The following is a 19,852-nucleotide window of genomic DNA, read 5'->3' on the forward strand; positions in this document are numbered from 1 at the left end:
TTGGGTTTTGCATCACGGAATTATAGTTTCAGCATTCCAGCAACTCAGTTGAGGGGCCACCCCCCCCCCACCCGTCCATAATCGGCCGACGATTTGATTAAAAAATCGCACAATCATCGCAATGAGGCGGAGAGCCACAAAAAGGAAGGCAAAGCCCAAGGGGCACTCCACATGGACGTCGTAGTCGTTCGAGGAGGGGGTTGAGTAGAGTTTCTCCTTCAACTAATGAAAAATTTGAATATGCCCCACAGTGCCCCCTCCAACATGGATATCCTCTTACTTTTACTCATCGCAAAGCAGCGCAAAGTTGAAAGTTTAGTTGTTGTTTTTTTTTTGGATTTTTTTTGGCAGGGGGCGTGGCATCGTAAAGTGCATTCAACTGAGAGCTTTTTAACAGCACATTTGTTGCCGCCAGCTTGTGGTGGCAAATTCATGAGATTAGTCAGTGGAAAGGAATGGAAATGGACTGCAATGCAACAACAAAATGGAACATGCAAAATATGGTTTCCTGTTGCATTGCATTGAAGGAATAAAACAGAAGTGAGGAATGAGTGATAATGGGGTAAAATGTATGCATACTTTCACATCTCAATCAACTAATACTTTCACAACAAAAATCACCCAAAATATGGCATAAGTATCCATAGTTTCTGCAAGTCCCTAGCCACCCAACTAATGGATAGCAATGGAGATAATAGATAATGTCCTAGGCAAAATAGAATAAACTTTCTGCCATTAGGCACAGGGCCTAAGTAACACACTCAAATCAGGATTGACGGGGCAATCAACCCACCACGATCCTGTCCAGTGGTCCCTCAGCTCCTGCCGCCAGTTGATTTTGGCCGTTTTTATGGGCCGCAAAACTTTGCGCAAAGCTTCCGTTTCCATTTTGGTCTGCTTTTGTCCTTTTGGCCTCTCGCCGGTCGGTGTCGTCCCAAAGGAAATGTCCAATTTGACAGCCGAGACGCACAAATTGAAGACATGTGCTGAATTTTATGGCTTTTAAATAAGAAACCATAAAAGACAACAAAACGGAGAGCAAAAGGGAGCAAAAAAGACAACAAACAAGAGCAAAAAGGGAACCAAATAAAATAAGAAAGAGTCAACAAACCGGAAATTGTCAAAGGAATCAAACTAAACGCAAAACGAAAGCGAAAGCCAGGGCATTTCATAGCAGGATTTGTATTTAAAAATAGACTGACACAATTGTATGCGCATTTCTCGCACCGAAAAGGAAAGTGCTGCAGGGGGAAAGAGGATGCAGTGCAGAGGAAGATGGGGAGGGAGAACGGAAAGGCGAGTACTCCATAATGAATGAACAAAGTGCCGACGCCTCGCTGGTTGGTTCGCTGGTTGGTTGGTTAATATTACAATTCCCGCTGGGGGATTCCCTTACTTCGTTAACTTGGTCACAATCACCCACGGGTCACGGTTCGGGTCAGGTCGCTGCGGGTTCCTGGTTTCTGGTTCCGGGGTCAGCATGGGTGCGGATCGTACGGGTGCGGGTCATGGGTGCGAAAGGAAGGCCCTGGAAACGTGGGGGTACGAAAGTTCATGTAATGAAAGCAAACGAAACGCGACAAAAACGAAACGCACTGCAATGTCAAATTGTTTTCCTCTCCCTCCATTTCCCTCTCTCTGCATCTCTGTGTTGAAGGACCCCCGTCGAATCTCTGTCTTTCTCTGTGTTAAAGGGATAAAGGACCAAACGCCCGTAACCTCCATGGGGTACCCCCTGAGTGTCCGAGCAGCACATGCTATTTGCACAGCACAAAAAATACTCCCACAAAGAAAGAAACTAAACAAAAGGAGTATAGGAGTTGAAAACAGGAGAGAAATGAGTTGAAAAATGGTAAAAACGAAATAAAGAAGTGGAAAAAAGAAGATAAACGATGTAAAGCAGCTGAGTAAAAGCGAGTAAAGCTGTAAAGGTGCTGAAGAAAAGGGAGATAGGGCATCCATGGAGTCCAAACGAAGCGCTGGAGAAGTAAGGCGAAAATATTTCACGATTCTAGCAAGTTAAACGCGACAAGTCCAGTGATAATGACGAAGAGGGTCGGGTCGAAACTGGCAGGAGGGGCAAGGGTTTTGTGAAACTGCAAATTGGTGGTTCTGGGGGAGCCAGAAAACTGCTGAAACAGTAAAAAGCCAACAGTTGGAAGTAAAAGCATTTAGATTTCACTTAAAAGAAAAACTTAAAAATGCTAAACGAGCGCCAAAGTCCTCCCGAACACCCACTAGCCCCCGGTAAAGCGATGACGGAAGGAAATCAACTACCAAAGGTGCTACAAAAGGTAAAGAGAAGGAGAGACAGAGAGAGAGAGAGTGGGAGAGACACCACAGTACAGCAATGATTGGGGTTTGTGTTTTTGGAGAGGGGTGTTCAAGTGCTTGCGGCATATTTCCCCCCAGGAACGCAATGCCACAATGGAAAAGTGAAACTAAAAGCTTTGCAATCGTTGCTAATTGCTGCTGAGGAGGGGAACTGCAACTCCTCCTCATGGCATTTTAGTTTCTTTTTTATATGTAGCACCCCAATTAGGGGAAAAACTCGTTAATGACTTCGAACAATGAGGGAGTAAAAGTTAAATGATTTAAGTGCCAAGAAATGCCTTTATAAAAAGTCTGCTGGAAAACCAAAAGAATGACTGTGAAGTGAACTACGATTTAAGTTGCACATCAATCTCCCATTGATTTTGTACACATTCTAACTCTCTTTGTGTTCCATTTCTATCTTCAATTTGTGTGTCCCGTTGTGTTCTCTTCCTATCTCCATTCTGTGTTCCATTTCTATTAAATGCCTACGATATGTGAACCCTTATCAAAGCCGCTTATCCAACCCCAGCCGATTCCCCTGCTTATCCAACGATATAGCCGATAATAGTTAGGCATAAGCCGAGCACAAATCACTATCCTCATGGTGCTCCTCCAGCTGCTCTCTCGCCAGCTTGCTCGTTCTTCTGTTTCCATCTTTTTCTGGCACTCTTTTGTTTCTCTTTCGTTTTGTGTTTCATTTCTTTAGTTCCGTGGGGCATAGTGTGACAAAATCGCTTGAGCCGGGCTTAACGAGGCTTGTAATTGAATTATGCGATTTCATTGTGATTATTCTCAAAGCTCTCGCTGTCTCCCACTGTCTCAGTGCCTGACTGCCTCCCTCTTCATTCCGCCCAGAGTGGGTGCAGGGGCTGTATCAAGGGGGTGTCGGTGCCTTGTCACTTCTGAGTAATGAGATACATAAAAGTTATTTAAACTTTTAAATCCGCGTCGCTGCCTTTTACTTTCGCCTTTCCACCCATTTCTCCTCACAGCTCACCCTCTAGACAAAACCATTGGAAACGATACCCTTACTCTCGCCATTACATTCCACTCCGCGCCAGTCGTTTCCATCGTTTCAGCTTCAGCGCCTGTTCGTGTGCCATGGTTTTTGCTTCCTTTGGGGTAGGGTTGGGTAGGGTAGGGTGAGTCCTGCAGCAGGGGAATTGCAGGCTAGTTAAACGTTTGAAAAGTTTCCCAACTGAATCGTTGAAATGATTTGGAAAATTACAACAACTACATGAAAGCAAAACCAACCAAAAGGAGTCCTGAAAGAACTGCTAAGTGTATCGACGGTACTGATACCCATAATGCAGAACAGAGTAGAACATTCTTTAGAGTATCAGAAATACTCACTCGAAGTGGGTGTACCCTCTGCAAAAGGGTATGACATAATGACAGATCAGAGCAGAGAGTGAAAAGCAGCGCAGAGCGTAACAGATACAAATGAGTCGACATTTTACGGCCTTCGCACACCCGCAACCCTCACGCCCTGCAGAAGAACGCTGCTGTTGACAGTCGCTGCTCAAAGCCAAAGCTCCACTGCCCCTGCCCCTGCCACCGTAGCACTGTGTCGTGCATATTCCACATGCCACATGGCAAAGAAGGAAAGGGTTGATTGGCATTTCTCGCAGAGTAAGCAAAAGTTTTTCACCCATCCGCACTACCCCCAATCCACTCTGCTACCCTCAGTCTTCTCTTTGCACTTGTTCTTCTTTTTTGACTCTTCTTTGTTTCGGTGTGTGAGTGAGTGTGCCAACACCTACCAGCCACACACACACAAACACACACACACATAAGAAAGTGTTTCATTTTTTGGCTGATTGCGATGCTCCTCTCTCTCTGTCTCTCTGCGCTCTCAATCTTCACCTTGCACCCCCTCGCACTCATTGTCTTTTGTGGATGCTTATTTGAGGAGGATTGGTGGGGGGGTCTCTGGCGAGACGCCTCCGACAGAATGCCGAAAATTCATTTGTATTTCAAAATCCCTTTTTGATGAACTCAACGTTTCAGTGTCCATGCGCTCTCTCTCTCTCGCTCTGCCTCTCCCTCTGCTGTTTGTCTGCAGTTTTGTTTGGGTGGCACCCTTGGTACCCGAGGGGTACTCTAGTCTTGGCCCAAACATTACCCGTAGAAAGGAAGGGTATGGGCCAAGGTATTGCCTGCCAAGAAAAGGGTATTTGTGGCTTCTGCCTCATTGCTTTTGCTCCCTCTGCGAGGCCAGCATATCGTTGCTCTCGTTTTCTGTCTCTATTTCTCTGTGAGTGTGTCTGTGTCTGGGTCTGGATCCTGCTCCATCAAGTCGTTCCCTTGCGCCTGTCGTAATACGATTGCTAAATATATTTCACTTTACCGTGTACTTTTGGCTGCCGCCTGTCCCTGCCGTGCTCTGGCATTTGTGTATGTTCCGGAATTTGTGTTCCATTTGATTAGTTCTCTGGAAAAAGACTTCAAGTTCAAATGGGAATTATATCATTCACCAAGGGAATGCATGCACGTGGGGAGGGGTTCCTCCAGCGAGAGGCTCTGGCATGACCTTCCGCCCACAGACAGGACGCAGCCTGCAACTCCTTTCGCACACAGACATGGCACAGAAGCTCCACCGCCTGCAACTCCTTCTGTCATTGTGTAACCCCCGAATACTGGGCCATAAATTATCATTGTAATGTAGATTTGGGCGCCAGACGCCAGAAGGGTTCTGTGCTCTGCACTCCAAAAGCCATGGCCAAGACCAGCCTCAATTACCTTTTGTCATTGGTTTGGGGTTTCTGGGCTGCTGTGGGGTGTGGGGGGAAAAACCAAAGGGATATACTCGTTGAATCATAATTGCAGTTGCGGATGGCCCTTGAAAAGCTTTAATTGCTTCTTGTGGATGGTTGGGCTTGATGGGCTCCTCCGACCGCTCCTTAAACCGATTTATTTGATTTATGGGCTGTTGCCTGTAGGTGCTTAGTGTGTCCACCTCCCGCGCCATTGTGGAACATAAGTGTGGCAACTCCACCTGCCGCACAGAACATAACTGTAGTGTTTCCCCCCAATCGAATCAATAAAGGCTGCATATAGCCCATCAGAAGGCAGAGGCAGAAGCAGACAAAAAAATAAAAGGAAAACTTTTGTGATTATAATTTATTGTGTTTTCCCCGCCAACAGTTTTTCACTTGCAATTAATGTCAGACACACAGAAGGAGGGGAGTGGCGGAGGAGGAGTAGAGAGTGGAGTGGAGAGAACAGTGGAGAGTGAGTGCGAGCTGAAGAGGAGTAAAAAACAATAAAAGCGAATTACATTAAAATTACACAATCAGCAAAAAGCAGCAGGAGAACCAGCAGCAGCAGCAGCGGCAGTGGTAGCAGTCGCAGCAGGAAAAGGGGTGCGGGGGAGGGGAAATGTAGTAATGGAAACCTTGTTACGTTGCACGAAAGGATAAAAAAAAGCTTCTCAATGACGGCTGACGGTGAGTGGAGAGGGGAAAGATGGTGAATGGTGGATGAGAGGAGCGCGACAGACTGATTTCAGCAGGGAGTCTTGGCAACAAGTTCTTCAAGCACACCCCAACCCCAACCCCAACCCCAACCCGTCCCATCGAGCGCAATTGAAATTGTTGTTAAACGAGTTTTAATTAGATGGGGAAGTGGAGCGGTGGAAGCTGCGCAACAATGGATTAGAGTAGGGAGACTGGGAGGGTGAGTCCAGAGAGAAGCCAAGTAATCAGGTAATTCCAAAGAAAGAGAGCAGAGAGAGGGGAGGGGAGGGGACTCCAATGATATCCTAATTTGATGATAGTCCGTCGAGTCAATGCGAATGATGTGCAAAAAGTTCCACTCTCCACCACCCCCACAGAGTCGTGGCTAAAAGCGCATCAGAATCCAATTGGAAGTGCAGCCAAAAGAAGTTGGCTTAATTACGTTCTTTGGCAAATTAGCTGTACGGGAAATGCGGAGATGATGGCCGACAAGGGAAGAGAAAAGCGAGAGAGGGAGAGGGAGAGGGAGAGGCAAAGAGGAAACTCTAATCACTGCTGCAGGATGGAGACTGCTAATGGAGTGATTTGCCGAGAGCCATACCACCGACAAGACATCAAACTAAAGGCCTCAAGGACTTGCCTCTTAGGCCAAAGGCTGCACCAAGTATTCAAGTGTTTTGGCAGTTTTCTAGGAGTTCTCTTTAAATTAGTGGCAAACTTTTAGCTTCCTTTTCGCTCAACTTTAATAATCGCACGAAAAACGTCGGCACTTAATTAAAGCAAATGAAGTAATTATCATGAATAAATCATGGGCATGGGCTGCTAAATGAAATGAATGAAGCCATAAGCAATGCGACATTCAGGTGAACGCCAGACAATTCCCTCGCCAACGCCCTGTCCAGGTGGGGTCTGTGCTGTCCAGATGCTTCGCCTCCTCCTCCAGTGGCACACAAATGGTGACGGGAGACGGTCGACGGGAGACGGACATTTGTCGCTTGGCGAGATTGATTGAGCGTAACCTCGACGCGTTTCTCATTGTCGGGTGAATTGCTGAAATTTCTTGGCGTTTCGCTGTGTTAAATTGCTGAAATTGCTCTGACAAGAACTCTCAGAGAGCAGAGCAGAGCAGAGCCAACCACGGCCACAGCCAAAGCTGGCCACCGATGCATGCCCATCCATCTCATGACTGGGGCTTGGGTTTGTCCAGCAAAGTTGGGTTTTTTTTTGGTTTCTTTCCCCCTGCTGTCGACTGACAACGGAATTGATTTAATGCTTTTTTGTCTCGCTCAATGCAGCAGGCCACATCCAACATCCACTAGCCACCAGCCGCCAGCCGCCAGGCACTAGCCACAGGTGGAGTCGCGTCCCGTATGAGTCGATTCGAGTCTCTTAATTGGCCTCACTTTGACTCTTGGCGGTGCTTATTCATGCGTTGTGGTTCTACCACTTTTTGTGCCTCTTTTTTTGCTTGGCAGAAAACATTTTAATTATTGCCGAGTGATAGGCACAATCGTACCAAAGAGAGTGAGAGCAAGTGGAGCAAGAGCAAGAGACGGTGACAGGGACAGGAGAAGCATTGATAAGCGCATAATTGCCTTCAATTAAGTTGCCCCACGGCGGTTGCAGTGGCAAAAAGTGGACACCACGCCTTTTGGGGGGACGAGACACCTTGGGGCTTCACTTAATTGAGTTTGCTCCAGTTATCTGCTTGTTGGTTATAGTGGAAATCGACAAATGCCTGTTGGGAGTACTCCTTAAAGTGCTATTAATGGGGCCAGGCCAGTGGCATTTTTGTCTAACAATGGGGAAGTGGAAATTCCACAAGAGCGGTCTTTAAGGAAACCCATTACTAATACACAAGGAAGACCAACTATAAAGACTATAGTTACTGGTATTTACTTTTGTTTAGTCGTAAAAATATTAGTTTGAATCGAAAACCTACGAGTGACGCAGTCTGTTCTGCTATCTGCTTCTGCGTTTTAGTAACTCAAATGGCTGTCTGACAGATGCAACCCTCTGCCTGTCAGATATGTTTATTTATGTAGTATCTACCGGCATCTGTACAACTTTTTTATCGCTACAAAAGCAAAATTCCGGTGTCAGAATGCGCCCATTGAAGTGCTTTTCCATTCAGTGACAAGCACACAAATCTTTGGGCATTAATTATCTCAATCGCATTTATGTTTTAGCCCTAAGTGAACAGTGACATGACGTCCAAGTGCCCACCCTTAAATGGGAAATGCAATATGCTTCGCTTTACTGTGCAATTTTAAATTTCCCGAATAACAAAACAAAGCGAACCCGAGAAAAAAGCCCGAGATGGCACGAGACAAAAGGCATTTGCATTTTTCACGCATTTTAATACCCTGCAGAAGGGCATAGCTGATGGTGCACTATGCTGATTCGCCCAGCTTGAAGTTTCCTAGAGCATAATTTGTGTTCCCATTTTGTTGCTGAACACTGGAACTGCACCTGGAATCTACTCTACTCGCATCTCTCCTCAAGCGTATATAATCTTCGGCACTGGCTTATTTTGGAAATTGAATCATTTATCTATAAACAAGACCGTGGTGTACCGTGTCGAGGGGATCGCAGAAATCGATAAATGAAACGAGCAGAAAAAATGTGCAGCAGCAACAAAAAGGTCCCGAAACATCAGAACTGAAACGGCATTTCAATCAGCAAACAAAAGTGTTGCATTGAAAATGGAAACGTAGAATGGGGCTAGGGTTGGGGAACGAAATGAGTATTGGAATCGTGTACGGGTATAACAAGGGGAACTGTGTAGAATGGGAATGGAATGGTTTGGTTGCAAAGCCCTGGATTCTGGTTGTGCCTCTGGAATCGATTCGGCTTCGGATTCTGATTCTGGTTGAGCTTTTGTGGGTTTTGTTTCTGTTTTATTTCGAAATTTTATTCTTTCTTTTTTTTGGTAGTTGTTGCTGTTGGCCAACAAAATGTTTTCACACCAAGTTGGCCCGTTGAGGGGTTTTTTTCTGGGCATTTAGCTCTCTGTTTTGTGATTTATTCGATGCCTGATGTCGGTTGGCTGCCGGAGAGTGGAATTCACTTGATATTTGGGTTCTATTTGCTTTTTGTTTTAATTAAAAAACTCAACTTTAATCAATCGGCAGAGTCCGGTAACGGAAATTGACAAAATTCAACTCAATACTCGTAGTAGATGTTGGCCCTTTAAAAGATGGAAGGACGGAAGGGGGAAGGGGGTTGGGAGGATGGCAGAATGCATTTAAATGCATTTTAAGATGAACAACTGCATGGACATTCGATAGTCGTTGGTCGTCAATGGCCGATAGTTGGGTTGGGAGCTCGTGTCCACAATTGGTTTTCCATCAAACAAATTGAAACACTCACTCACTGGCCTGCCCTGGCCTGGCCTGGCCGTCTGGGCACCGTCTCTCTCCGGACTGCACTTAACTTAAAAACGTTTCATTTTATACGACCCCCCCAATACCCAATGCTCTCCCACCTCCTATATGGTTTTTGTTTCGTCCCCTTTGGGACTTTGGTCATGGGTTGCGGTTCTGGTGGTGGCTCTGGTGTTGGTGGTGTTTTCGGTGATGGCGGGGGGTGGCCAGCGTGGGTTGCGGATGGCTGGCCATAAAGTATGCAACTTCATTGATAACATTTATTTCAAATGCACTCAAAAACCACTCAATAGTATGAAATTTGTTGCAGTTTATGTACCTGGAGCACACACACACACGAGACACATGAGAGCTCCATTCAGTTATGGGCCCCATCCCTGGGGAGGTTTCGGGAGCGTGCTCGTATCGCATGTCGCCTCGCCAGCCCTGGCAAATGAGCATACACATGGATAGAGGTGTGTGGCAGGTGTGTGTTTGCTATGCATTCGTGCAACTGGAAGGAAACGAAGTGCGAACACCTCGTAGATTCAAGGATTTGAACTTATGGATACCAACTTTTAATCCAATAATCTCCAATTGGTAAGTGCAAATATTTCTATTTATTCTTCAAAATTACATATTATTCTATTTATGGGATCTTGTGGAATACTTTCTTCTCTCTTGCCTAAAACTTTTTTCCTTGATCTCTTGGGCTGTTGTGACAGCTGTGGATACCCCAGCAATCAATGGTCGTTAGTCGCTGTATAAATAGTTCTTTATTATATTTCCCATATGCTTTGCATGTCTGTCTGGCTGCCAGGTTGCCCTATCGATGGATGTCCTCTGTGCCCTCTCCCCACTTGTAAAGGATGTAACAATATATTCTGCTTTTGTGTTACATAAATTTCATTGAAGTGCTCCCATTCATGGCCCCATCGATGCGCCTGTGCGTGTGTGTGTGTGGGAGTGCATATAGAACTCTATAAATATTCCACAGGGGAGATCAGAGAGCGAGAGAGGCAGAGGCAAACGGAAGCAAGAGCAGACTCAAGGATGTATAGGATGTACGACGGGAGAGAAGCAGCAGCCGGCAGCCCAGCTGCCACGTGCCTACTCGGTTGACATTCAATTAAACTAAACCTGGTGCAAGTCCCAGGAGACTGCCACAAGCTCTGCACTAACCTTGGAGTCACTCCTCCAATGGTCTCTCCACCACATTTTAGCCTTCGCCTGCCTCTTGAAATTCTTTTCCCTGCTCACTTGTGTATCTCTTTGGCCACACAAATTCTACATTCTTGTTTAATTGCGAGCATTTGCCCTTACACACATATTTATGCTGCCTTTTTACTCTTGCCTCTGGCTCACTCTTTTCATTAATGGCGCTCTCTGGTATTTTATTGAAAAACGCTTCACAGAATGTTCTTTGTTCGATTATTTAATTGAAATATGCAAAACCTATAAGGGAATTGTTTCTTTCAATTACAGCATAAATGTGGCAATGAGATAACTTGATCTTAAGTCTTTAAACTGAAGGTTTGCTAATCTGATTTGATCTATTTTTGTTTTTAATTTGTTTTCATCATATAATACTCACGTTGATAATTTTCAATATCTCCTACTAATCTGAGCTATTCCCTGCCAGCACTGCCAATTAATGTTAGTTTTGTGCACTTTAAAGCTGATTATATTTTTAGCTTTTTGTTTGATTTTCCCAACCATATTACGCCGAAGCAGGATAATGCAGCCTGGCATTATTTGTATTATAAATTATTGTCTTTCTAATTGAATGAACCATTCCATGCCCTTGTGGGGTTGCCTGAAAGTCCTTGCCGCTGGCAAAAGTCTATTCATTAGCACACAATATGCCAGTTATTGCACATTGATATAGGGAATATATGTACATAAATTCGTAGCTATTTGGTATGAATAGTTATGTCGGCTGCTAGCCTGCCTTTGGCCATGTTTATGTGGCAATATTGTGTATTGTCTGGGCTGAATACCTAAAATATGGCCATTCCACCTTGACAGGGTCGAATTTTGCATAAATTAAAGGGCCTGAAGTGTGCTGAGGGAGGGGGTGGGAATTCTATGCACAAATGTTTTGCAAACTAAAATAAATGTATGTGTACTCGTCTGATTACCAGTCCAACAATAATAAAGATAGAGAAATGCTGAAAATCTGACCTACATTGGGCACAGATTGCGACACATGCAAAAGAGCAATTTCATTAAATATCCAAAAGCCAAAAACAGTGGGAGTGAGTGCACAGATAACAAATTACTTGCTATGAATAATAATAGAGTGCAATGTTCCCTTACAATACTGCCCCTCTTGCCGCTCTCCACCGCTCTCCACCGCTCTTAGTAATGCCCAATCTTCTTATGGCATAACTGTAATGAATATCAGATGATGATGGCAGAACGACGACTGAGGAGGAGGAGGTGGAGACGTTGACGTTGACGATGACAATGTTGACAAGCCGATGAGCATAAAAGATATTTATATTGCCATGGGTACTCGTATTCGTATCTCCGGGAAGGTCCGTTCTGGAAAGCTAATTCTTAAGACTCGTCTCAGATATACAAAACAGTTCTAGGATCTGTTCGTGGGACCGTAATATTTATATGGAAAAATCTCTCATTAATTTCCCAAGAATTGCCAAAGAAATCTGCACAGATTGTCAGTTCCAGAATCGTTTGCAAAAAATAAAAAAGGAAAGCTGAAAATAGCCAAAGCCAAACGGGGAAACAATGGGTAAAATTTCATTACCGGACGATGGGTGGATGTGGATCCACTCTCCGCTCTGCAGCTCCATTGCAAAGATGAGGACGCTGATGATTGGATAGACAGGAGAAGGAGGAGTTTCTGCAATCTTGACGGGAATTGAAATTGAAAAGAAAATGAATGAACTGCGCCACGGAGGGAGGCCATGGTACATGGACTACAGGAATTGGGAGTACGGCTTACTCGGCTCTGAGCTCAGTGCAGTCGTTGCACAGGACAGTCGTCCTTGTCGTCCTGGTCCCACTCATTGCCATGTTGGCTGTCAACGCGACTATCTTGTACCTCCACTCCCCCTGACTATCAAGGCCCCTCTCTCTCTCCCCCTCTCTGTCTTTTGTCGTCCCCTGGTTACATCCATTAAAAAATATTATTCATTGAAATCGCAAGGATTGGCACAAAAATGCCAGCGATGAGCTCTTGTAGCTACATGAAATGCAAGTGTCAAGAAAATCACTCAATGGGCTGAGAGACGTGGATGCAGAAAAGTAGGGGATGGGAGTCTCTTTGTGTCCAATGGGTTTAGAAATTAACTTCAAATCAAGTCATCCCTCTAAAGCAGAGACCAACTTTAAAGTTTTGTTTGATTGCGACAATTTCAAAAGTTCAAAAAGGCTTTGATTTAATGGAAATTAATGAGGAATAAATGATTTATCATCTTAAGTCCCCACGTATGTAAGAGTATATGCGTAAAAAACGCTGGACAGACCTTTGCCATTTAATGCCAGACCAGACTAGAATGAAAATTGGAATGGAAACGGTCCAAGGCAATGAAGGAAAAATTGCACATGGCACTGCAGCCGCGCTTGATAATCACTTCACGCATTTCTCCCAACCCCTAAGTGGAATATTCGCCAATAATTGCAATAATAGCAAATTCTTCGACCCTAAGCAGCCGAGCAGCTGTGAAATTCTCGCCAATCCAGTGGAAACATTACTGCCAGTCCTTATCCTATAAGACTTCCATACAATCCCTCCAAAGCTCATTCGTTCTGAACTGTTTGTATTGTAAGGTTTAGACGTACTTAGAAATGCTCGAACAGCCTAGCGTACGGGGTGGATTTGGCCTCATCGAGTCGTGGAACACTTTTATGAAGGGTATTCTCGAATTCCCGACGATTTATAGGTGTGAGGATGCCTGTCCTGAGCACACAGTGCCATACTTCAGTCGACAACAGCTAAAGTCAGTGTAAAATCGAATTGTGGCAGCATTAATAATTCCCATATTCGCTTTTTAGAGCCATGGGATACTACCCAAACTCGGAGGAAAGACGGAGTCCTGGTCTGAGAACCTGGCATCTGATTGTTGTGACTAGAGTGACGATATTTTTCTGTTCACTATGTTACGCTGTCTTCGAATCTTTGGAGGACATTGTGGAATTGGGTCGGGATCTCGCATTCATAATAGCGGTACGAATGGACAGTTTTCTAATAACATACACATCACCTCAACGGCATTCATTTTTAGACATTTTTTATACTCTTCAAGGTGATATATTTCCTCCTGTACGCCGATGAGGTGGACGAGGTAATCGATGGACTACAGGAGTGCTATCGTTGGGAGAGAAAGGGTCCAGCCGCTGCAGGAGTGAGATCTGTAAAGCGTTTGCATTACCTGCTTTTTATGGGATTGCAAATTGTTTGGATGGTTTTCATTGTCGTATTTATCATTCTTTTGATCTCGACACCTTTATGGACACAACAGAACTTGCCCTTCCATGCTTCGTTCCCGTTCCATTTGCACGATCCATCGAGGCATCCGACAACACACATTTTCATCTACTTATCACAATGCTTCGACATTATCTACTTCCTCATGTGGCTTATCTCTACAGAAGGCTTGTCCGTCGCCATTTACTCTCAGCTTACGATTGCTCTCAGTGTCTTGTGTGTTGAGTTTCGGCACCTCCAACAACTCTGCAATGGGGACGAGGATCTCCTACGCAGAGAGCTCCACAGTTTGGTCAGGTTTCATCAGAAAATAATCAGGTATGTGTGTGAATTAAGTGTGTGAAGAACTGAAGTTGTATTTTTTAATATTTGTTCAATATTTCAGTCTGGTTGATCGATGCAATGAGGTATTCCACGCACCCTTGATCATGCAAATGATTGTCAACTTCTTGCTCGTCTCCCTGTCGGTCTTTGAGGCAATGATGGCCAGGCATGACCCCAAAGTGGCAGGTCAGTTTATAGTTCTGATGATTCTGGCCTTGGGTCACCTTTCGATGTGGTCGAAATTCGGGGACATGATGTCGCAGCAGTCGCTTGAGGTGGCAGAGGCGGCCTACGCAGCGTATGACCCAAATGTTGGGTCCAAGGGAAGCCATAAGGATATCCGTCTTGTCATTCTGCGAGCTCAACAACCCCTAATTATGAGAGCAAGTTCCTTTCCTGCTTTCAACATGATCAACTACATGGCCGTGAGTTTGCTGGAACAACTGGATAGTTCCGCATAGTAAAAATGCTTAAATTTCTTTAAGATACTCAACCAGTGCTATGGAATACTCACGCTTTTGCTGAATACTATGGAATAGATTCAACCCAATCCGAAAGCTAATGTTATACTTAATAATCACATGAAATGTATTCAGATGCACTTTTAGAGACTTTGCACTTGGCTTCTAAACCGTTTTGAAATGCACTTGTACTTAATCGATTCCCATATTAAACATTCCCATCTCCGGCAATTTCTTATGATGCATTATTTGTCCTTGTACACCTTGAGAAAACTTAATTTCGGAAGTAAAGATTGAATAATATAACCTGGAAGGCCTTCTTTCAAATTACCCGATACTCAGTACTTATCCATGAAATGTGAAAGGTTTCTACATACATGCAGGAATATGTGTTGACTCTTTTAGACTAAGCCACACAAGAAGTGAGAGAGTGACACAAGAGACCATTAGAGGTGCTCTCGTATCCACACCATATCGAATTGTTCTGGCATTAAAAGTTTATGCAAATCAAGTCTCATGATTCAGGCTCCCGGTGGCGCAAAGCATGAAATTTTCTCCTCGTCTCAAGTCTCAACTCTTCTGTGATTTTCTTAGTAGAATTTTCTATTTGCCGCCTCCCACAGAGAAACACTCCGAAACCCATATCCGCTGTATATTGCTGTGCTATATTTTATAAATATGAAAGTGGCTTTAAGTGGCCTGTAAATGGCCTTATTACCTTATTGTGTATTCCTGTTCCCCAATAAACAGCTGGGAAATTCTCGCCAGCCAAATGCTTGTCCCTAAGAACTTTACAATCGCATTCGTTTGGCACATCTTGAACGCTACGGACTTGCAGATGGTCGAACAACCAAGCGAACGGGTCGGACTTGGCCTAAGCGAATTATGGAAGAATTTCATAGAGGTTTTTTTCGAATTCGCGATGATTTATAAGAGTGAGGATGAGTGTCCCAAGCACACAGTGCCGTACTTCAACCGACAACAGCTAAAGTCTGTATAAAATAGAATAGTGATTTAATTTGTGTATGACATCCATACTCGCTTTATAGAGCCATGGGATTCTACCCAAACTCGGAGGAAAGAAGGATGCCTGGCCGCAGAACATGGCATCAGGTTGCTTTGATTAAAGCGATGATATTTTTCTATTCAACTTGTTACGCCGTCTTCGAATCCTTGGACGACATTGTGGAATTAGGACGAGATCTTGCATTCATAATAGCGGTTCGAAAGGAGAGTTTTCTATTTACCTACACATCACCCAATCGTCCATCATTTCAGGCTTTTTTTATAATTTTCAAGTTAATTTATTTCCTCCTGTATGCCGATAAAGTGGACGAGGTAATCGATGGCCTTGAGGAGTGCTATCGTTGGGAGAGAAAGGGTCCAGCTGCTGCAGGAGTGAGATCCGAAAAACGTTTGCATTTTCTATATAATATCGGAATGCAATCAATTTGGGTGATTTTCATGGTCGTCTTTATCATTCTCTTGATTTCTACACCCTTATTGACACAGCAGGACCTGCCCTTCCATGCTTCCTACCCGTTCCACTTGCACGATCCATCGAGCCATCCGACAACACACATTCTTATCTACTTATCACAATGCTTCGACATTGTGTACTTCCTCGTGTGGCTAGTATCTACCGAGGGCATGTCCGTCGCCATTTATTCTCAGCTTACGGCTGCTCTCAGTGTCTTGTGTGTTGAGTTTCGGCACCTCCAACAAGTCTGCAATGGCGACGAGGATCTCCTACGCAGAGAGATCACCCGTCTGGTCAGGTTTCATCAGAAAATAATCAGGTACGGTTCTGTTAATCGTGTGAAGGACTGAAGTTTTTTAATATTTGTTCAATATTTCAGTCTGGTTGATCGATGCAATGAGGTATTCCACGCACCCTTGATCATGCAAATGATTGTCAACTTCTTGCTCGTCTCCCTGTCAGTCTTTGAGGCAATGATGGCCAGGCATGACCCCAAAGTGGCAGGTCAGTTTATAGTTCTGATGATTCTGGCCTTGGGTCACCTTTCGATGTGGTCGAAATTCGGGGATATGATGTCGCAAGAGTCACTGGAAGTGGCAGAGGCGGCCTACGCAGCGTATGACCCGAATGTTGGGTCCAAGGGAAGCCATAAGGATATCCGTCTTGTCATTCTGCGGTCTCAAGAGCCCCTAATTATGAGAGCAAGCCCCTTTCCTGCTTTCAACATGATCAATTACATGGCCGTGAGTTTGGTGGAACAACTGTACAAAACTACCTTAATTTATATTATTTTAGATACTCAACCAGTGCTATGGAATCCTCACGCTTTTGCTGAATACTATGGAATAGATTCAACACAATTCTAGAGCTGGGGTTATGTTAAGCACATGAAGTGTATCTAGATGCACTTTTAGAGACTTTGCACTTGGCTTTAAATCCATTTTTAATTCACTTGTAATGAACCGATTCCCATATTGAACAATCCCCTGGCCTGCTAATACACCTTTCCATCTACCAACACAAATATGGGTGTGAGTGTTTAGCACGTGGCTCATTATTTCAATCACCAAGGAGAAGCTAAGTAAAAAGTACGTTTTTCTTTACGCCAATAATTGTGTTTAAAGAACGTTTTTTCCCAGGCCCTTACAAACAGCTGGCCAATTCTCGCCAATCGGTTGCCAGAGGGAACTTTTTGAACAGCCCATTAGCATGCCTTGACGCATCTTGCCGTTTAAATACTCGACGAATCCCTTTTCTTGGCTCATTCATTCTGCACACCTAGTACTAGTGAGGCAGAAACGCACTCGAAGATGTTAGAACTGCCTAGTGAACGGGTCGGACTTGGTCTGGGAGAGAAGTGGAGGAGTTTCATGACACCGTATGTCAGATTCATGTATATTTATAAGCGTCCGGAGCAGTGTCCCGCGCACACAGTGCCATACCTAGACAGAGAACCGCTAAAGTCGGTATAAAATATAATTGCGGAGGTGGAAGTACACGTAATAACTAGATTCGGATTACAGAGCAATGGGATACTACCCAAACTCCAAGGAAAGCAGCATCAGTGGCCGCAGGACCTGGCATCTCTTTCTATTCATTAAGGGCACAATATTTTTCTGTTCAATATTGTACGCCGCATTCGAATCTTTGGACAATGCCGTAGAACTGGGTCGAGATCTCGCCTTTATAATAGCGGTTAGAGTGGATCGTTTTTCTGCCCTTATACGCAACCATTTATGGCTCTTTCTTTTCAGTCGTTTTTCATATATTTCAAGTTGATTTACTTCCTCCTTTGTGCTGATAAGGTGGACGAGGTAATCGATGGCCTGGAGGAGTGTTATCGTTGGGAGAGAACGGGTCCAGCTGCTGCGGGAGTGAGATCTGCTAAACGTTTGCACTACCTGATTATTATGGGAATGCAGATGATTTGGATGGTTTCAATGTTCGTCTTTATCGTGCTTTTGATGTCAACACCTTTATGGACACAGCAGGACCTGCCATTCCATGCTTCGTACCCGTTCCACTTGCAGGACCCATCGAGGCATCCGAGAACACACATTCTCATCTACTTATCACAATGTTTCGACATTTGTTACTTCCTCACGTGGCTCACCTGCACCGAATGCCTCTCCGTGTCCATTTATTCTGAGCTTACGGCTGCCCTGAGGGTCCTGTGTGTTGAGCTTCGGCACCTGCACCAGTTCTGCAATGGTGACGAGGATCTCCTCCGAAGTGAGTCCCATCGTCTGGTCAGGTTTCATCAGAAGATAATCCGGTACGAATATGTGCAACAACTGAAGTTTACTTTCCACTACAATGTTCAATATTTCAGGCTGGTTGATCGATGCAATGAGGTATTCCACGCACCCTTGATCATGCAAATGATTGTCAACTTCTTGCTCGTCTCCCTGTCGGTCTTTGAGGCAATGATGGCCAGGCATGATCCCAAAGTGGCTGCCGAGTTTATACTACTGATGTTTCTGGCCTTGGGTCACCTTTCGATGTGGACTAAATTCGGGGACATGATGTCGCAGCAGTCGATTGAGGTGGCAGAGGCAGCCTACGAGGCTTATAACCCAAGCGTTGGCACCAAGGAAATCTATTTTAATATTCGCTTCATAATTATGCGTGCACAGAAACCATTGATAATGAGAGCCATACCCTTTCCAACCTTCAATATGATCAACTATAAGGCAGTGAGTTTGAGCTAGTTTGACCATCTGAATGTTAGCACTTTCTGTCTCCTAACTATTCTTTCAGATACTCAACCAGTGCTATGGAATCCTCACGCTTTTGTTGAATACTTTGGATTAGATTGGACTCGATTTTATGACATTTTGATATATATAGCTGCACTTTTAGGTACCTGACAGCAGGACCTGACTTTAGATTCAAGTTGCAAATCCCTTATTAAACGCATCTCTCTCCCCACCCCTCAAATGCCTCGTTCTGGTGATTTCCACAGCTCTGACGGCACCGGTTGCCATACTGTAATTAACCAGCTTTTGTTAACCGATTGCCATAATTGCTTTCTGTTAGTCTTTTGCCGGCGCACACAAATTTCCGTATATTTGCGTCTAATGTGCAACAGCCGCCAAAGATGGGGCAATGAATGGGGGAACACACGGCGGCAGCTCATGTTGCTCATGTTGCAGGGAGTGGCTGAGGCCCAGAGCTGATAAATTGGAAGTGCATTTGACGCTGGAGCTCCACTGGCTGCCGCCTGCCGGAGAAGATGTTACTCGTGGCACGTTGGTGTTGCTGTTGGTGTTGCTGTTGCTCTTGCTCCTAATATGGCTTCTGCTGCTGATGTTTGCTGTTTGTGTCTGCTGCATTTGCATTTGTTTCTGCTGCAGCTTGTTGCAGTTGCCGTTGCCGTTGTCATCTTTCTGCTGCCACATTGCCGCGACTCTCTGTTAATGAAAATGCCAGAGCAGGCAATGCTGCTGCCACATCCGTTCGTTGTCTCATAAGCATGCCTCTCAATGGGCGGTGCCGTGGCCAAGTGTGTCCCTGGGCTTGCCTGCCCCTGCCCCTGCCCCTGCCACTGTCGTTTCTTCTGTCATGAGCGATGCCTTGGCCAAGTGTTGCTGCCGCACCGTGCCGGTGACAGCCGGAGAAGCAGCAGCAGCAGCAACATCATCATCATCATCTGCATCTATACTGTGACTCGTACATGCAACAACAGCAGTTGCATCTCCTTGACGCTCCCGCCGCAACAGTCACGCTTGCTTGTCAAACACTCTCTGCCAGACTCTTACGAACGTTGCACCTCTCTGGGCTGGGCTCCCTTGCCTCTTGCGCGTTCAATTCGCCTGGCAAAATCCATTTGCATATTTTCATCCTTATGCCTCGACAGTTAATGGCCCTGCCCCATGCCCCATGCCGCATGCCGCATGCATCGCGTACTCCTGTCTCCCTCCACCACTCTCTGGGCCTACCTTTGGCTGCAGCGGCGCGCTTTCAACGACAAAGTGTGAAATTTCATTGAATTT

General features: G+C 45.0%; 3 protein-coding genes across 3 annotated transcripts; all 3 read left to right on the forward strand.

Moving 5' to 3' along the window:
- The first annotated feature begins 12,952 nt into the window (after positions 1–12,952).
- Positions 12,953–14,532, forward strand: LOC117889799 (odorant receptor 65a-like). Its single transcript, XM_034794275.1, has 6 exons — positions 12,953–13,104; positions 13,160–13,331; positions 13,390–13,910; positions 13,978–14,341; positions 14,402–14,479; positions 14,513–14,532. The coding sequence occupies exons 1-5, from the start codon at positions 12,953–12,955 to the stop codon at positions 14,453–14,455; spliced, it is 1,263 nt and encodes a 420-aa protein (XP_034650166.1). The 3' UTR covers positions 14,456–14,479; positions 14,513–14,532.
- Positions 14,533–15,215: 683 nt separating this feature from the next.
- On the forward strand, positions 15,216–16,706 carry LOC117890837 (putative odorant receptor 65c). Its single transcript, XM_034795920.1, has 5 exons — positions 15,216–15,367; positions 15,427–15,598; positions 15,656–16,176; positions 16,237–16,600; positions 16,653–16,706. The coding sequence occupies exons 1-5, from the start codon at positions 15,216–15,218 to the stop codon at positions 16,704–16,706; spliced, it is 1,263 nt and encodes a 420-aa protein (XP_034651811.1).
- A 419-nt stretch (positions 16,707–17,125) lies between these two features.
- Positions 17,126–18,671, forward strand: LOC117890888 (putative odorant receptor 65c). The gene is made up of 5 exons (XM_034795981.1): positions 17,126–17,319; positions 17,381–17,552; positions 17,612–18,132; positions 18,190–18,553; positions 18,618–18,671. Exons 1-5 carry the CDS (start codon positions 17,168–17,170, stop codon positions 18,669–18,671), a joined length of 1,263 nt encoding a protein of 420 aa, XP_034651872.1. The 5' UTR covers positions 17,126–17,167.
- The last annotated feature ends 1,181 nt before the right edge of the window (positions 18,672–19,852 follow it).

This window comes from Drosophila subobscura, chromosome E (assembly GCF_008121235.1).
Source record: "Drosophila subobscura isolate 14011-0131.10 chromosome E, UCBerk_Dsub_1.0, whole genome shotgun sequence".
Taxonomy (NCBI): Eukaryota; Metazoa; Arthropoda; class Insecta; order Diptera; family Drosophilidae; genus Drosophila; species Drosophila subobscura.